Source organism: Phaethon aethereus, assembly GCF_964289735.1.
Source record: "Phaethon aethereus genome assembly, chromosome: 1".
Classification (NCBI taxonomy): domain Eukaryota; kingdom Metazoa; phylum Chordata; class Aves; order Phaethontiformes; family Phaethontidae; genus Phaethon; species Phaethon aethereus.
Window position 1 is genome coordinate 26,023,278 of NC_138575.1, and position 17,106 is coordinate 26,040,383.

At 37.0% G+C, this 17,106-nt stretch overlaps 1 protein-coding gene across 6 annotated transcripts in view; it reads left to right on the plus strand.

Annotated features, from left to right (window-relative positions):
* The window catches only part of CADPS2 (calcium dependent secretion activator 2), a gene marked incomplete at both ends in the record, with an annotated part of 316,192 nt that overhangs the window by 241,170 nt on the left and 57,916 nt on the right, over positions 1-17,106 (plus strand). For all 6 annotated transcript variants that reach the window (XM_082013854.1, XM_082013857.1, XM_082013855.1 and 3 more), the window contains 2 exons: positions 10,756-10,859; positions 14,455-14,611. In XM_082013854.1, the coding sequence (XP_081869980.1) occupies positions 10,756-10,859; positions 14,455-14,611 (261 nt within the window). The remainder of the gene's footprint in view (positions 1-10,755; positions 10,860-14,454; positions 14,612-17,106) is intronic.

The following is a 17,106-nucleotide window of genomic DNA, read 5'->3' on the forward strand; positions in this document are numbered from 1 at the left end:
TGAAAGGAGTAAGTAGACTGTGTTCCAGCAAAATTTCGTGTCCCACTGAACCCATTTCTCTGATGCAAAAGATGAAGCAGCTGAAAGGAATGCCAATTAAAAAAACATATTTTAGCCTGGTTAACAGGATCAAATCCTAGACTTCTACAGATTTCATTGTGAACTTGATGTGCAGTATGCTTATCCCTTAGATCATGTATTGCATTGTCATGGAAAATAAGGAAAAATTATTTATTGATAACTGTTATTTACCCTTTAACTTGTGCATTAGATACTGTATAGATATTCTTGAATGCAGGAGTGTCCTTGTCAGGTGATACAGAGGTGAACATGCAAATTCTTTTTATTGCAAGAATCCTTTTTCAGCAGTGTGGTTGCCAGGTTCCCAGGTCTATTCCCCCAAGTGCTCTCATTTTCACAGCCTCAATTGAACAAGACTCTGAATGCTTTCCCAGAAGACGGTGGTTACTTTCTTAATGGCAGACACAGTGGTATAAGCAGCACTTGCATCAACAGGATTTGTTTGCAGTCAAGATGACATTTTATTTAGCACTCCCATGTCGTTGTACTACTATGAATGTAGAACAGCTTTTTTCAATAAAAACTACATTTGCAATGACAATTATATAGGGTTCAGCATGTCATTGCTTATAACATGTACTGCTGAAATTCTCATGGAGCAGCTAATCTGTTCAGTCCGTATAATTGCCGTTATGAGGAGAACAGCAGCAAACCTATTATAATTTTGAACTATGTCTAAGAACTCTCATATAATGCCCTTGTAGTTTGCGGCAAGGGTTTATAATTTGTCAGGGAGATGATCACAGCATCAGTATGTGAAAATCTCTTTTTAAGTATAAACCATTTTCATTTCAGCACATGCTGCCTTTGAGACTTTGCTACCTGAAAGTACTTCTTAGATCATTTTGTGTATGGCATATTTTCCTGTCTTACTCAGTATTTAACTTGAGTTAACTCTTCCTGTAGATAATGTTGAACATAACTGGACCAGCCAGACGCTGAGGCCAGAAACAAATAGCATTCTTCAGATGCATTTTGTATAGCTTCTAATGAACAGCTTTTAGAAATTTGCATGCCTCCCTCACCTGTTTTCTCTCCTTCAAAAAAGATGGCCTTCCTTATACAGAATTCATATTTTTTACTTACATTTTATACACATCCATTAACACAAATGCAGAGTAATAAAATTATTTATTTATTCCTTCTCAGAAATGAATGGTTTTCCCTGTTTAAATTTGTTCGAAATCTGAATGGCTGAGGCATAAAGGACTCTGCTAGTGCTGCTGTCATTGCTTACGAGAAGTGATAGAAACTTATATGTAAATACATTTTTCAGCACAAGGGCATTACCTTGCTGTGGAAAAATAAAGGGGCTGGGTTAAGGACTAAAGTGGTAAATGGTTGTGAAGCGAACAGGGCAGTATCTGTCATTGTCCATAGATACTAATTTCTGAGGCAATAGACAGATTGTAAGGATTTGAATTATGAGGTAGTTGTCTTATAACTCATTATTTTCAAAAGTCTGTAGTAACTGACTGTACTGGGCTCCTTCTGCCAATCAGTTTTAATAAAAGGAATGAGAATAAATTTGATTAAAATCAGAGCAAATAGTTACTGCGTAGTGTGCAATTGCTCAAAGATAAATCACAGTTGTCATCCCAATGTTTCTTTCTATCAGACAGACTGCCAAAGGCTGAATTACTGTTAACTCCATACAATAGAAGGTCAGGAGCAACTCAACAGTTTGCTGTTTTTTAAAGGACATCGATCGTTAACATACTCATTACATACAAGTTTCTAAAGGAAGGATAGTATGTAAATGCCCTCAAGGCTCAGAAGGATCTATCTGACTTAAAAAGAAGAACACTACAGACATTATTGAAATTGAGAAGGCAAGTGGAGAGAGTCATTGTATGGAGAGGACTTGATTAAAGCTCTCCATGCATGTTCATTTCACTGAACAAACAAAAATGAATGAGTTGCACAGCAGCATAACACCTTCTTGGTCTCCGTTTGTTGTGCAACTAAACGTAAAGATGAGGATATGGGCAAATATCCCTGATTTCAATTTTGGAGCAGAGGTCTGTAAAAGAACCCCTGGATTGTTAGGTCCATGCCTTGATAGGTCCTTAGTAAACATACCCACATCCTCTCTTAACATCTGGACTGAGTCGGTCTTTGTCACTGCTCTTCCCCTTCTCCACCCCCTGCTTCATTGATGCGAAGGCCATTTCAAGTCTTGTTTGCTCTATAGGTGTAGGAATCACCTTGCAGTCAAATTAGTTCCTGGTTTTTAACATGCTGACCTTGTCCTATATCCCTAATGAAGGAGGGACAGTTCCTTCCTGCATTATAATTTCATCATCTCCAATTCCTCCTCACCCTGTGATGCATTTTTAGACAATTGTTTTATATCTGTTCAACCTCGGCTTTCATCACCTTTCTCAGAGTTTTACTCTCCTCTTCTTCTTTTGTATCATCTGAGGAGCCTTTCTCTGTTAAACTTTAAATTCTGCCTTCTTGAACATTGGTGACCAGAACTGTGCAGTCATCCCCATGAGATGCCTTACACAGTACTAGTAGTACTATTATACTATTATATATATATATACTACTATATATATATATACTATTATATATAGCAGAAATGCTTAATCTAATATATTCAAGGAACACTTGTCTTTTCATGTCTGTTAACATGCTTGGGGCACACAGCCATTCTGTGAAGTTAATTCAACCCAGTCGTCGGAGTTTTTGATCATTTCCAGCTGACGAGTTCCCAGTTTATAGCAAATGTTTATTGCTGTTCATGTGTCAAAATGTATTGCCCTCCCTCTTACATTATTAAATTTTGTTTCTCTCTCTCATTCTTTGGAATTATCTGATTCTTGTTACTGCATTTTGACCCTGCTGTCTATTGCCAGTGTTTTACAATATTGTTATCAGTGCGCTCCTAGCATTTATTCTGAAGTCACTAGTGAAAATATTAAGGAAGCTCAGCCCTAAGATGGATCTTCAAGGATTCCTCAACAAACCTTTCTTTGCTCTTTCTCAGTGCTACCCATTGCCTTTCTCCTGAGGCAGCTTCTTTATTCAACACATAGTTTCTTTTTTAATCCTCATTTGCTTCAGCTTAACTGGTAGTTTTCCCATGAGGCACAGTATCAAATGTTTTAGTCAAGTCAGAATAGATGAGATCTACTGAATTTATTTTCTAAGAAAATATCCTATCTAGAAAAGCTACTGCACAAGTCTAGTGCGACCTACCTTTGCAAATATGTTACATTTTATTCTGTTTTCTGTTCATTATATGTCCTCAATTAGTCATTTCTTCAAAATTCGTTTTAAATTTAATAATTGCCAACATCACTTTCCCTCCTCCTTACCAGTCGACATTAGATTTGCTGTTGTCATCTTTCAGGAACTCCCAAAAGTTTAGACTCTTAAAATTAATTGATTTTTTTAAAAACACTTGTTAGTAAATCTGCATTTTCAAGTGCCAGTTTTCTCTTGGTCTAGTATGCCAATTATTCGGGTCCCTTCATTCCTGGAGCTCTTCAGTTTGCCATGTTTTTTACCTCTGAGTTTTATTCCACTGGAACAGAAAGTGCTGAGAACATTAGTTCTTTCCCCTTTTGAAGAGAAATTAGTAGTGAGGGAAAGGAAGAAAATACCAACTCCTTGAATCTGTGTTGCCAAAACCAGAATACAGAGAGTCATAAATTAAGTGCCATTGATCAGTAGTAATTAAAAACTGAGGTTTCTTTTCATCTCTGCCATTTTTATTCTGCTTTTACCTCTTCAAATCTGTTGTTTCATTTTTTCCAGCTTCACATGAGCCAAAAGTTTTCTTTTTTTAAAAAAAAAAAAGCTGTGATTGTCCCATGAAGGTAATTCCATTGAATACTATGGTAAATTTTAAAAAACTGAAAATGTATGTTATGTGACCCACATTATAAAATGATAGATTATAGACTAGGAGATGTGAAATCTAACTCTTTACAAATCTCATAATCTCTGTACGTAGCTGATAATGGTAAGATTGTAGAAATTTTTTGTCCCTAGAATTAAAAATCCTGTTGAATTCTTAGAAAGCAATTATGGAAAACCTGGTTTCAACTTCATAACTACAGCTAAATTCCATTATTTTTATAAGGCTAGATTTTTTTTTAATCAGAAGAATATAGGATGTCCTCCCAGATGTCTACTCATTTTTTCAAGCAGAATTAATTCTGTGAGAGTTTGCAAGAAAATCCACCACAGTCAAATCTAAATTATCTGTGGGTAGATTATCCCAGTTGCGGATTAACTCTGGAGAGTCAGTTCAGGTCTAGTAACATATATTAGCTCCAGTTTATTCATGTTTGTACTGCTTTTGATACCAATCTAAATGCAATCTTGCTGGTTTCACATGTCAAAAGGTCTGAATTAAATGGGTCCTCTGGAGCAGAGTTGGTTCCATACAGTTCCAATTATGATGTATCCGTATTATCAAATTATATTATGGCCTGTTTTGCTGCAGGGTTTCCCTGTCATCTCCTCTGCATCAGTTGGCGGCTCATGGCTTAGACAGGTGTACTTTTTGCTGGGTGAAAAGCTGTCTGGATGGCTGAACCGAGAGTGCTGTGGTGGATGGAGTTAAATCCAGTTGGTGGCCGGTCACAAGCGGTGTTCCCCGGGGCTCGGTTCTGGGGCCGGTCTTGTTCAATATCTTTATTGATGATCTGGATGAGAGGATCGAGTGCTCCCTCAGTAAGTTTGCAGATGACACCAAGTTGGGCGGGAGTGTTAATCTGCTGGAGGGTAGGAGGGCTCTGCAGAAGGATCTGGACAGGCTGGATCGATGGGCAGAGGTCAACTGTATGAGGTTTAATAAGACCAAGTGCCGGGTCCTGCACTTGGGTCACAACAACCCCATGCAACGCTACAGGCTTGGGGAAGAGTAGTTTGAAAGCTGCCCAGAGGAAATGGACCTGAGGGTGCTGGTTGACAGCCAGCTGAATATGAGCCGGCAGTGTGCCCAGATGGCCAAGGTGGCCAACAGCATCCTGGCCTGTATCAGAAATAGTGTGGCCAGCAGGAGTAGGGAAGTGATCGTGTCCCTGTACTTGGCACCAGTGAGGCCACACCTCGAATCCTGTGTTCAGTTTTGGGCCCCTCACTACAAGAAGGATGTTGAGGTGCTGGAGCACAAGTCTTATGAGGAGTGGCTGAGGGAACTGGGCTGGTTCAGTCTGGAGAAGAGGAGGCTGAGGAGAGACCTTATCGCTCTCTATAACTACCTGAAAGGGGGTTGTGGTGAGGTGGATGTTGGTCTCTTCTCCCAAGTAACCAGCGATAGAACGAGAGGAAATGGCCTCAAGTTGTGCCAGGGGAGGTTTAGATTAGGAAAAATTTCTTCACCGAGAGGGTGGTCAAGCATTGGAACAGGCTGCCCGGGGAGGTGGTGGAGTCACCATCACTGGAGGTGTTAAAAAAATGTGTAGACGTGGCACTTCGGGACATGGTTTAGTGGGCATACTGGTGTTGGGTGGACGGTTGGACTTGATGATCTTAAAGGTCTTTTCCAACCTTAATGATTCTGTGATACTATGAATATGAGTTCACTCCCAAGCTCCAACATGGAGTGAATCAGTCTGATTCCCAAGACAGCTGGTATAGAAAAAAGGGTAGCTCATTTAGGCTGCATGCGCTACAACTGGATTTGGAAAGAAGTACATGACATTTAGGTCCCTCTGCACAACATCCAAACAGGCAATATTCCTTCGGAAACTCCAAAACTTGCTCAGGCCATGCACTATGTGTGTGCAGCACATCCTGTAAGGAGTTTGACAGCCAGCAGTCATCGCTTTATCTGCCCTCCTGTGGGTCTAATTCTGGCACGTGCATAGAAACGAATTAGTTGATGGTCAGACACCTCCATTAGTAGACATCTTGCACTTTCTGCGGGCTTGAATGCTACTAGTATTAATGTTAATCAGCACAACAGCTGAGTGCTGCCAGCAACCAGTGCAACAGTGCAGATGAAAATGAAAACAAATGCCAGTTGTCTGACATGAAGGATCAAAATGCAAACTCAATCTTCAGTTGCGGTTTGGCATAAAATGGGCTTGACCAACTCCTAAGCTGCAACATCACTGCAGAAGTCTCCAGCCCCATCTAGCTGGCTGGATGAGGAGGTACCTGAATGTGGTGCCTCTCGGAGTCCTTGGCTGTTGAGGGAAGTGGTGATCCAAGGGAGCAGCCATTCTCAAGTGGCACACAACATTTTTTCCAGTATCCCTGCTATTGGTCTGTAGGAGATCCTCTGGCCTGGAGACTGGCTGGGTCTCCTGAGTGTCTTGGTCTCGATATGCTTGTTTGAAGAAAAGGAGGAGGGGTGAAATACAGGACAGGGAAAACCAGTAAGGGATATAAGCTCTGCCATGGGGGGAGGACTGGCAGGCCAGACAGGTACCTCCCAGCTGCACTGCGCTCACACCTGAGGAGGAGAAGCACCTCTTTAATCAGCAGATTCTTGTGCTCAGCAAATGCCAATGAGAAATTAAACACACACGTTTAACAGCTTACATGCTAGGGAGAAAAAGAAAGAGGTGAATTGTACGTTTGTCTTCAAGGATAAACTATCTTCAGGAAAGCAAGATTAAGTTAGGTTTTGGATATACTGATGTTAGGTTTTAGCCATACTGATGGGCTCAGGAAAGGAGGAACGGGGAGAAGTTCTGTGACCTGTGTGACACAGGAGGTCAGACTGGATGATCTTACAGTCCCTTCTGGCCCTAGGCTCTGTTGGGCCATGAAGAAGTCACCTTATCATTTCAATAGCATCTTAGTCAGTTAACTTAGCTCATTTAACAATATTTTCTTGGTACCTCTGTGACTCAGTGATAATGCTTACTTGAGAAAGCATCCATTATTTGCAAAGCCTGGCTTGCTTTTTCATTTCGGTAGAATGTGAAGCTGAAAACAGATGATTGATGGCTTTTTCTGTTTATTTTCTAAAAGATGTCAAGCAGCATATTTACTGACTTGACTCCTGCTGCAACTTGTTAGTTTGAGCAGTGTAAACACATCTTAACAACCCTTAGTAATTGTGGGGAGAAAGACATCATGAATTTAATGAAAGCTGACAGCACTGATTTCCATTCCTGTAATATTTTTTACACTTAGAAAAACAAGCACAGTATTTTGCTCAGACGTTTTGGAGGTTCTAAAACTTCCAGATAACAGTTTATTGGTACTCATATTTCAAATGTACTATTTGCTTGGTAAAAAAAGTTAATATTTAGTTCTTTTTCTCTCAATTTCTCTCTCATGGTGCCTTGTTTATACACCTGTGTAAATGGTAGTTATCCGTAACATATATTCACTGTATTTTCAAAAGAGAAAGGTCATTAGTTACAGAGAAGACTAGCTGATGTGGTAACTTACAGATGGAAAAGGAAGCTTTAGGTGAAGCCTAAGCAAAATGTAGGGAAGTGTATACCATCCAACTAAAATTGCATGTATTGATTTATTCTGTGAATAAGTAAATGACAACAAAATTAAGAGAGATTTGTCCAAGGATGCAGAGTGAGTGCAATTATCTGCCACCTTTTCTTATCAATAAATCTTAAAGGAAAATAATTATTTTTAAAATATTATTGAAAGCTGTATGAAGCATCAAGAGTAATTTGCATATTTTTAGCAAGTAGTAAATAGTTCTCCAATAAACTAGTAAATAGTAGTATGGGGAATTTCATGCAAACTTGAAACTGGAATTCATTGAGCCTAATCTGTCCCACATTTCTTGTCATTCCTGTCATGAAACATCATTCAGATACTTGCCATACTCACCTCAAAGGGAAATGTACAGTTTTCATCCTCTTTTTCCTCCTAAAGACACTAATCCTATTGAAAAAATTATTCCTTAACATTAGTCCCATAATGACTGAAATCCTTGCAATTTCTGGATTAAACAATTTATCATGACTGATTTATTTTTATGCCAGCATCATCCCTGTTCATAAGTAGGACGTCTCCTTCCCAAGTGTTCCCACTGTGGGAGCAACTGTGTTCCCACACTGCCTGTATAGGAGCCCTTCTGATCCCGTTTTTCATCCTTCATTTTATTAGGCGGCTTATGCCTTTCAAACAAACAAATGCACAAACAAAATCAGACTCTCCTTTCAATGCCATTTCTGATTGAAATTCATCACATCAACGCAGGTGACCAGTCAGTGCCTTGCTCAACGGAATTCGTACTTCCCTGAGACCATGTTTCTCTTCGTCATGATCTCATCACAGTGCTGGTTCAGGATAATCTTACAGTTAGCTAGTAAATCTGTGGTCTTTTTTCTGCTCTCCCTACTGATAATGATGTCTGCTCAGTAGCTGTTTTTAGGCTATCTTGGACTTATTTCAGGTGTGGAATAAGTGAACTTACTCCAATGTAAAAATGCAACATCAGATTCATTACAATTATCAGAATTACTTTCTTAGTGATTTAGACAACCCTTTCTAGGATATAATTTTTGATAGTTTAAAGCTTATTTAGTTTCATTAGGAATTAGTGCAATTATTTTTTTACTTGGTTAGTGGTAAGGTCTATGAAGAGCACGCTGAATTTGTAATAAAATGAGTTGTTCATGCTGAAATCAGATGTGCCAGTCATGCTCTGTATTAATATCGCTAGTTTATTCCTAAGACTCATTAACATTAGTGATACTGATAGTGATGTATCAGCTGTATCAATAGTATTTGCTGTGTGTTCTGGGAGGGGAAGACACTGACCGCAGGAGGAAACAGGAGTTTCAGTCCAGGATAAGCATAAAAACCAGTGTTAAGTCTGAATCCAATAGTAGTCTTTATACTATAACCTAAATAATAGGTGCTGGACCAATCCTTTCTAATCTCACCTAACATAATACATTAATTTAGTTGTGGTTATATTCCTATAATTGTTCTACAGTATGAAATTTGCAAATTCAGTACAGTATTAATAACCATGATCTTGACATTGCGAATGTAGTTTTGTGTCCTGATGTGTGTTTTGTGCTTGGTCCATGTTCATACAATAACTCTTTCTTGAGTTAGATTGTGGTTTTGGAAATCATGTTATTTGAACATGTCTGCTCATGTAGCCTATTTTAATGAGCTTTGAAAACTTGTTGGTAGTTGCTTCGGTAACTAATTTGCCTCTTTGTTTTTTGCATGAAGATGATGTGGTTTTGTAGTCACCTGTAAGGAGATGTTTGCTGGAGGTTCTATTCCAATGTTTCATCAAAAATTACATTAAAGCTATATATTTCATCAAGGTACTATGCATCAGTGTGTTGGTGCTGAAGGTCACCTGCCTTTGAGATGTCTGCGAAGTTCTTTTGACTTGCCAGAAATGTTAAGTGTTAAAAATACTTAGTGCATGCAGTTTGATATTCTTACTGACACCAAAGAGATTATGTAAGTTTTTTGATTAATCTGCTAATGTTTTCTGCCATGATGAATACATTAAGTGGGAAAGAAAGGTCAGCAGAATTTTCTGCATATGAATATGTGTATTCATGTGACTTACTATTCATGTGATCCATGAATATGCATGGTAAATGAGAAAATAGGATTCCTGAGACCCTCACTCACCTTGTGTTAACAGCTTCCTAAGTCCTCTGCAAACCTGGTTAATGTGCCCAAACTTTATATATGACTATATTGTACAACATCATTTCCATGCCATGGTTTACACTTAGGGACAAGAGCTTTGTTAGATAAACAAGCTCAGATAGCTAAATCTGAAGTTATTTCTAATGATACAAATTAAGAAGTTGGACAAATTACTTTCACTGATTAAACTATGATTGTAGAATATTTCAGTCGGTCTCTTGCTTTATCTCACGTGACTTCCTGGGATCTAGTCCTCTGAATTTTTTTTTTATTGCAAATTAGACTGAGTTTAATTGTCCTGCCAGTGTTTTAGTTACATTTGTTTTACCTTTGTTGTTTGCTTTCTTTTTGAAGTCTCCTCTGTAGAATGAGTGATCTTCATGTCATTTGTAACTGTTACATTTGTCCTTGCTTTCTCTTATGTGGCATTGTAGTAGTTTTGTGTCAATTCTGTTATAACTTCTTTATTTTATAGTGCTACTTTTCACTATGGTACTGAAAAGAATGCAGATTCACTCTTGTTGCTGAACAGCAGGTAGAAAATTAGTTATTTGAATAATTAGTTGTTGTTATTATAAATTAGTTATTTGAATGATTATTGTACTTTTATTTTTAAATACGCCTAACATAGTACCTTATTTCGATTAAACATTTTGACTGCTGCAAAATGCATGGATCTTGCTGCTGACAGTAATGAGTCAGCTAGCAAGAGCAGCGTTGTACTGGCGATACAATAACAAAAAGGTCTCTAGTGTCTGCTGTCTTTGTATGTCTGACCTTGAAGAGAATTAGAACTTGCTTGTTGCAGAAGTTGAGCATCTAATACATGCGCACCTGTTAGCTCTGGCATACTAAATTGGATAATGTTTATAATGATCAATGATTCTGTTGTGAATTAAATATTTTCTCTTTCTAGGGATCTGGACATTCAGCTGCATTTACTTGTATTAAAGGATTGTCCTTAACACGTGAAATTGCTAATACTTGAAGAAATTGTAACTTTGCACCATTCCCATTCCTTTCTGACATCGTTTTCTCTTACTGTTGAATCTTATTTCTAACTAAAGCAATCTTGGTTTGCATTTTATATTCCAATAGAAACCATGAACCAAGCAACACCTGCTAGAAAACTGGAAGAGGTTCTTCACCTTGCAGAACTCTGTATTGAAGTATTGCAGCAAAATGAAGAACATCATTCAGAGGTGAGGCCATAACTGCATTTTCTGTAGAGAATGGTTTGTTCCCAGATTTCTTCTCCTCTGATGCGAAGTAATTCTGTCAAGAAACATTTTAGCTTTACTTTCTGACATATGTTTAAGGCAGTTCACATTTACAGAGGAATAAGAGACTTGAAGCTTATGAAAAGTGAAGTGAAATAAAACTCTACTTGAATTCGCTTGAATGAACTGCAGGTTTAGAAATGAAAATTAAAGAGCATAAAATAGAGAAAGCATCTTTGTGCTGGAGGTGATGAAATGGTACGGAAAACATCCATAGCCTTATACAGTTGTTCCTTCCAACTTTTCACCTCTCATTCAAAATAGAAAGAAAATATAACCGAATGCTAGTTTTTATCATGCTGTAGAGATCTTGATTTTAATGTAAAAATAATGATGGGTATAATAATCACATTCACATTGCTCTTCTGTTGTTTGGCAAAGTACTGCTTTTAAACTTGCACTTTTTAAAATGGTATTATAAGGTAGAAGTGATAAAATAGAACAATTTCATGTTTCACACTCTCAAGTCTTTTGCTTCATGATACAGAAACCATAATATTTAGACTATTTGGAATTATAGCACCTTTTATATTAAGGAGTTACAAGAATAAACTTGGCCACGTACACACAGTTTTATATATTATTAAGATTTAATTAATAAATACAGATTTCTAAGGTTCAGGAAATTGTTTTAGAAATGTTCTCAAAAAACTCTAAATATTTTGGGGGAAAATATGCAAGTGGATAAACATGATTTCGTATATATAGTTATAAATATGATCATTCAAAACATCTGGTTTTATCTCACACTATGGAATCTAGTTTTTAGCTTACATCTGTCATGTGTGAACTTGTTATAGATGTTTTATCTTACACTGAAGAAACATCTGTTTTGATGATTTGCAATGAATTCCCTGGAGGTCCTGTTCTGCACCACTGTTGCCACTGTGTTACTCTGTAATGATTACTTAATAAAATGTATATATTGTTGTCTTTGTCTTTTGAGGACCTGCATTACTGTAAAAATATTAGACTTCTGTCGAAAATAATGCAGAAGAAACAGATCAAATTACTATGTATGATTAAACATCTCTTTTCAAAGATTACTTTCCGTACTACTTATTTGCAGTTAGAGATGCGGTATTTTTCAGAAAGGTAAATATATTGCATGTGCCTTCAGAAAAATCAATTCAGCAAAAGTTTTCAGTCTAGTCTAAGACAGATTGAAAAGAATAAAGATAATTTCAATATTATTTTCCCCTTCTTTCATTCATGTAATGTTCAATTTTACTGAAATTTATAGACCACGCAGAATTTGAATATTAAAATATATCTGAGACTGAAGATTAAGTATGGTGACTTCACATCACAATGTTAAGTAAATGTTCAGTGTTTGATGGTGCAGTTGACAAAAAGGGTCAATAATCTCTAAAATAGTATGTCACATTTTTTAATACTACATTTTTTTTTCTTTTTAATCATAACACTTCCAAATTTCTGGGATTCCCAAAGGGAAGAGAGGTATGTGAGTCCTGATGAACTAAGCATTACTTTTCACTGTTAATAGCATGGAACTGTGCATTGAATGTGTAGCATAAATTGTGCTGATGATTTCTGGTGTTGTATTGCCACATTTGTGTGTCTTTCTAGAATTTAAGAACTTCAGTCTTCCTTTAATCGGGTCAGTGTTTTTGTTCTCTTAGAATGTGTGTCACCAATTGCTAATTGCCTTTAGCCTGCTTTCATATTATCCCTAATGACTGAAGAACTATCGTAGCTGTAGTATTTGTTTTTCTGTTCTTGCTTGCTTGCTGCCAAAGCAATGATGGGTAGTTCTTGAGAGGGTCAGAAGAATTTCTGTCTGAGTTCACAGTGTCATCTGCAAAGGGGAAGAAGATGGAAAGCAAATGTGCTGGTTTTCTGCTTTTCGATTTGAGGTTTTGGCAATACTTTCTGAAAAGAGATTTGTTTACTTAAAAGGGACACCTACCAACGCCTGTAAACATTTTTCTTCTTTCTTTATTTCTTTGCATTTCGTTTTTTTCTGGGGTAAGGAGTCTGTTCCTTTAATAAGCTCTGATTTAAACAGAATATACTAATGAGAAACTTCTTCCAATTTGAGGAAAAAGACTCCATTTCAAACTCTTGCCAAAATTTGTGAAGCCTCATCTGTCCGTTTCACTATGGTGCCAATCAGCATCCTTCAATCCTGACACTGCAACACACGAAGTACTTTTCAGTAATAACAGAGGATGCTCAGCATTTCTTTAAAACCTCTTGCCAATCCATCTTTTCTCTATTTTCCCCATGTCAAAAAGAATTACAGGCTGTCTTCAGAAAGTTCAAAAACATATTTGTAGACCACTTTTCAGAAGTTCTCTTTAATGTGATGCCTTTCAACCTGAGTACATAATTCTACATTACCTAGGACCTGCATTTCAGAAATGCAAGTGTGGTTTTCTATGACTTTATTTGAAGTTGTGGGAACTCAGCACTTGTATAGATCAGGCTGCATATGCCCCATGCTGGTAACTCGAAAATATTCAAAATTAGGTATTCAAAATGAGAGGCCTAAGTTTGAAAGCAAAGACATTTTCTTATCTAGTATATGTAGGTATTTCTCACTGTCAGATATTTTTCTGAACTTTGTGAGCAAAGCACTCTCAGCAGTGTGTGATATTCATCCTATTTCATAAGCTCACTTCACCTTCATCTTTAACTCCAGGATCATACAGCTCCCTCTGATCCAATCTCAGCTTCAATACTGACCTTTCAAAGCCTAGATTTAAGTGACAGTGGAAAGATACAAGAGTTATATGTGAAGCAGTCTTTAATGTGGAGCTGGCTTTACTTGCTGACACACTATTTTTCACAGATTTCTTCTTTTTAGCTAAGATTACCTAAGATTCTAAATCTTTACCAAAGAAAACTGTATATTCCAACATGTTGTTAAGTTACTGTAAATTAATATAGATGTGAGTGAATTTCTGAAGATGTTTTTATAGCATTTGTGGAAGGAAAACTGGGTGCCATCCTCAGGACAAGCTGACGTCTTTAAGGCAAAATAGGTATTAAAAAGCACTCTGTATCTATCATAAAAACCCTTAGACTTCAAGGAACAAAATTTCACACTAAAACCATTCCTTCTGATTAACAGATGAGTGCAAAATGTATTCACAATAATTTATTTTAGAAATAAATTAACCTGATTACTTACAGCCTTGGAATTGAATGAAATAAAAAAGAGGCATATACAGTAATTTTTCAAGGCTGAGTCCTTCATTCTTTTCTTTGCTCTCTGGCAAAAAGAATTGCAGGGATTTATTCTCTTTTTTTGATTTTGTGTGTTACATTTTTGTTGTGACTGTATCATCTTTCCCAGCATAATCTATTTGATTTCTTACATTTTTGATGCAAGGTTTTATAAAATATTTTCACATTTTACACTTGTCCCGTTCATCGTCCCCAAATGAAACAGGATGTGAAGTGACATATCCAAATGTATTTTGCCATAGGTACGACATATCTCTTTGCTTCATGACTGGTGTTTAGTAATTGTATTTTGTCATGTTTGCAGGCGTTCGCATGGTGGCCAGAATTATTGGCTGAGCATGCAGAGAAGTTTTTGTCTCTTTATTCTGTCGATATGGATTCAGCACTCGAGGCACAGCCACAGGACTCCTGGGACAGCTTCCCACTTTTCCAGCTGCTGAATAACGCCCTCAGGAATGACAGTAAGATCTGAAGTTTTTTACTTACTCTGTGCATAAGATTTTTCAGTGTGCCCACACCTTAGAAATGTGTTTGTAATTAATATAATTCTCAAAATAAAAGTCGCAGCGCCCGTGTTCGTGATATATATCCTGGTGCTCCATTTCTTGGAGGTTGAGCAGTTTCTCTCCGTCCCTGCACCATTTCAGTCCTTATTCTGGAGGTCCCTTAACCACTGAGTGTCAAAAATTGCTCATTTTTAAATCAGTGATGTACAAGCAGCATAACATGTATTTGATATTTCCTATTTAACCTACACTGCTTAAATAGAATTGTAATTCATTTTTCCCACTAAGCCTTCACGCAAAATACTTTCAGACTAGTTATGTCTATACAGGTATTGTAGGCTTAGCGTGAATGTGGTAATACACACATAACAAATCAGAGTGTTATTTTCACTTGGTGTATTCTTGTATCATTATTTGAGTTGGAGGCCAAAATTTGAAATAGCTGCTTTTTCATCTTTGGAGGGAGATATTTTTATAATAGTTCAGTGCTGTCCTAGGCATGTTTTGTGTGAAAGTGATTTTAATAATGGAATTAAGGAAATAACGAATGAAACCTAAGAAAATGGATTAGGTGTTATTTTAAAAACATTGACTTACACCTTATTTTGCAGACAGGTAATTTATCCTAACATTTTAAGGCATCATAAAGAAAAAAAATTTGTGCTATGTTTTATATGTTTACTCATATTCTATTTTTTTTAAATGAGAAAATTACCTACTGTTTTTTTAATTATTTTGGAGATCCAAATGGTCTTTTTTTTCAATGATTGAAGTTATTCCAAAATTTGATTTTTTTCTTATAAATACAAGAAATAATTTTTAACTCCTCCTGGAAAATTCATTTAATTCCTGTTGGAAGTTCACTAGCTTTTAAAAATTTTAGCTCCGTGTATAGGAACTGCTTGACTGAAAGAACGGAAAATAGTATTCAAGAGCTTTTCTCCCAGGTTACATATATTGCCACCTTTGTTATTTATCATAGTATTATTGTTATCCTTAGCTGCCAAGTGTTTATTGAAATACACAGGTTGTCTCAGTATAGTACCTGTTGGCCACCACACCAAATCATGAAATGGAGCAACTAGCAAATGTACAATTCACTGTAACACAGTGGGTGGCAAACTTCATGGAGGGAAAGGGGCAAATGGACAGGGCCACTAAACTAAAGATGAATCTTAAACAGGACTGTTGAAAGTCACTGTTACTGCACCACGTTGGATGTGGTCTAGGACAGAGCGAAAGAACGTTAACATCCAGTCCTAAAGGTCTCTTTTCATGAATTTATGTTTCCATACCCTGACATTTAGCAGCACATGAAATGCCATATTCCTGAGGATTTCTTTTTTCACATGTTATCCTAGTGAAAGAAAATGTATCTGTTAGTGTTTCCCTTTGTTTTTAAGATATTCATGAATGTTTCATCTGGATCCTTTGTTGGAAAAACTGCAACTACAGAAACGTATAAAAATTGCCATGATGGTTGTAATTTAAGCTCAATTTAGAAGGATGCTCAGAAGGGTGTAGGGATTGTTCAATCTTGGTGCAGAAGTCATAAGAGTTAGACTCCTGCAAGGTGGATTCTGCATTACTTTAACTGGGTGTCTGATCATCTAAAATCCAGTTTAAAAATCTGAAGCCTATATTCAGATGTCTTTCCAACCATCTTACATTTTCAGTTTAGGAAGCACATCTCTAGTGGTGATGTTATGTGCACTTAAAACAATTATTTGGTTTCTGAAAGCTGTGGGGGTATTTTACAGTAGTCTTACAAGAAGGATTTGTGGCATCAGTTTTAACTACGTTACTGTGTTGTTTGTGTTCCTTTGCACTTTGGTTCCAACCTGAGAGAAGTAATACAAACCAACAAGGGTTGTCCTCATGTGCAGAGAGGTTGCTGGTAGGCTACTGGTTTTTCTTTCCTTAAAAGACTAAATGGATAGTAATGCTAAATGATTATAAAACAGCCTTAGGAAAGACATTTTATGAAAATTTTCATGTCAAAGCAGTTATTAGCAAGGTTGTAAAACCTTAACTGAAGGGTAAGAAATGCCTGCTGTATGAAATGTCACACCTGTATACCAATTTTGGTAATTCCCTAATGGTAATAGATATAGTAAATGGCAGTTTCTGGCAGTGAAAGCCATCTGGAAAATTACATACTTTTTTTTCCCCCCCAAACTATTAGAAAGCAACCGTGGAAATTAGTCGCCTTTTAATCGGTGGGTATGTTAGCAAGTGGCAAGTGACCATTCTACCAAGAACTGATTCCCAAGTGGAACATACCTCAGTGCTTGTTCTTTAATTAACAGCCTTTTCACCTTTCAAGTGCATTAAAGCCATTACAAAGAGCTCCCCATGCTTATATAATCAATTTTACAATCTTCCAAAATGAAATAAATAATTCTGGCTTTACCCTAAGTGAAAACCTTTCCCTGAAAACTATCACCTTC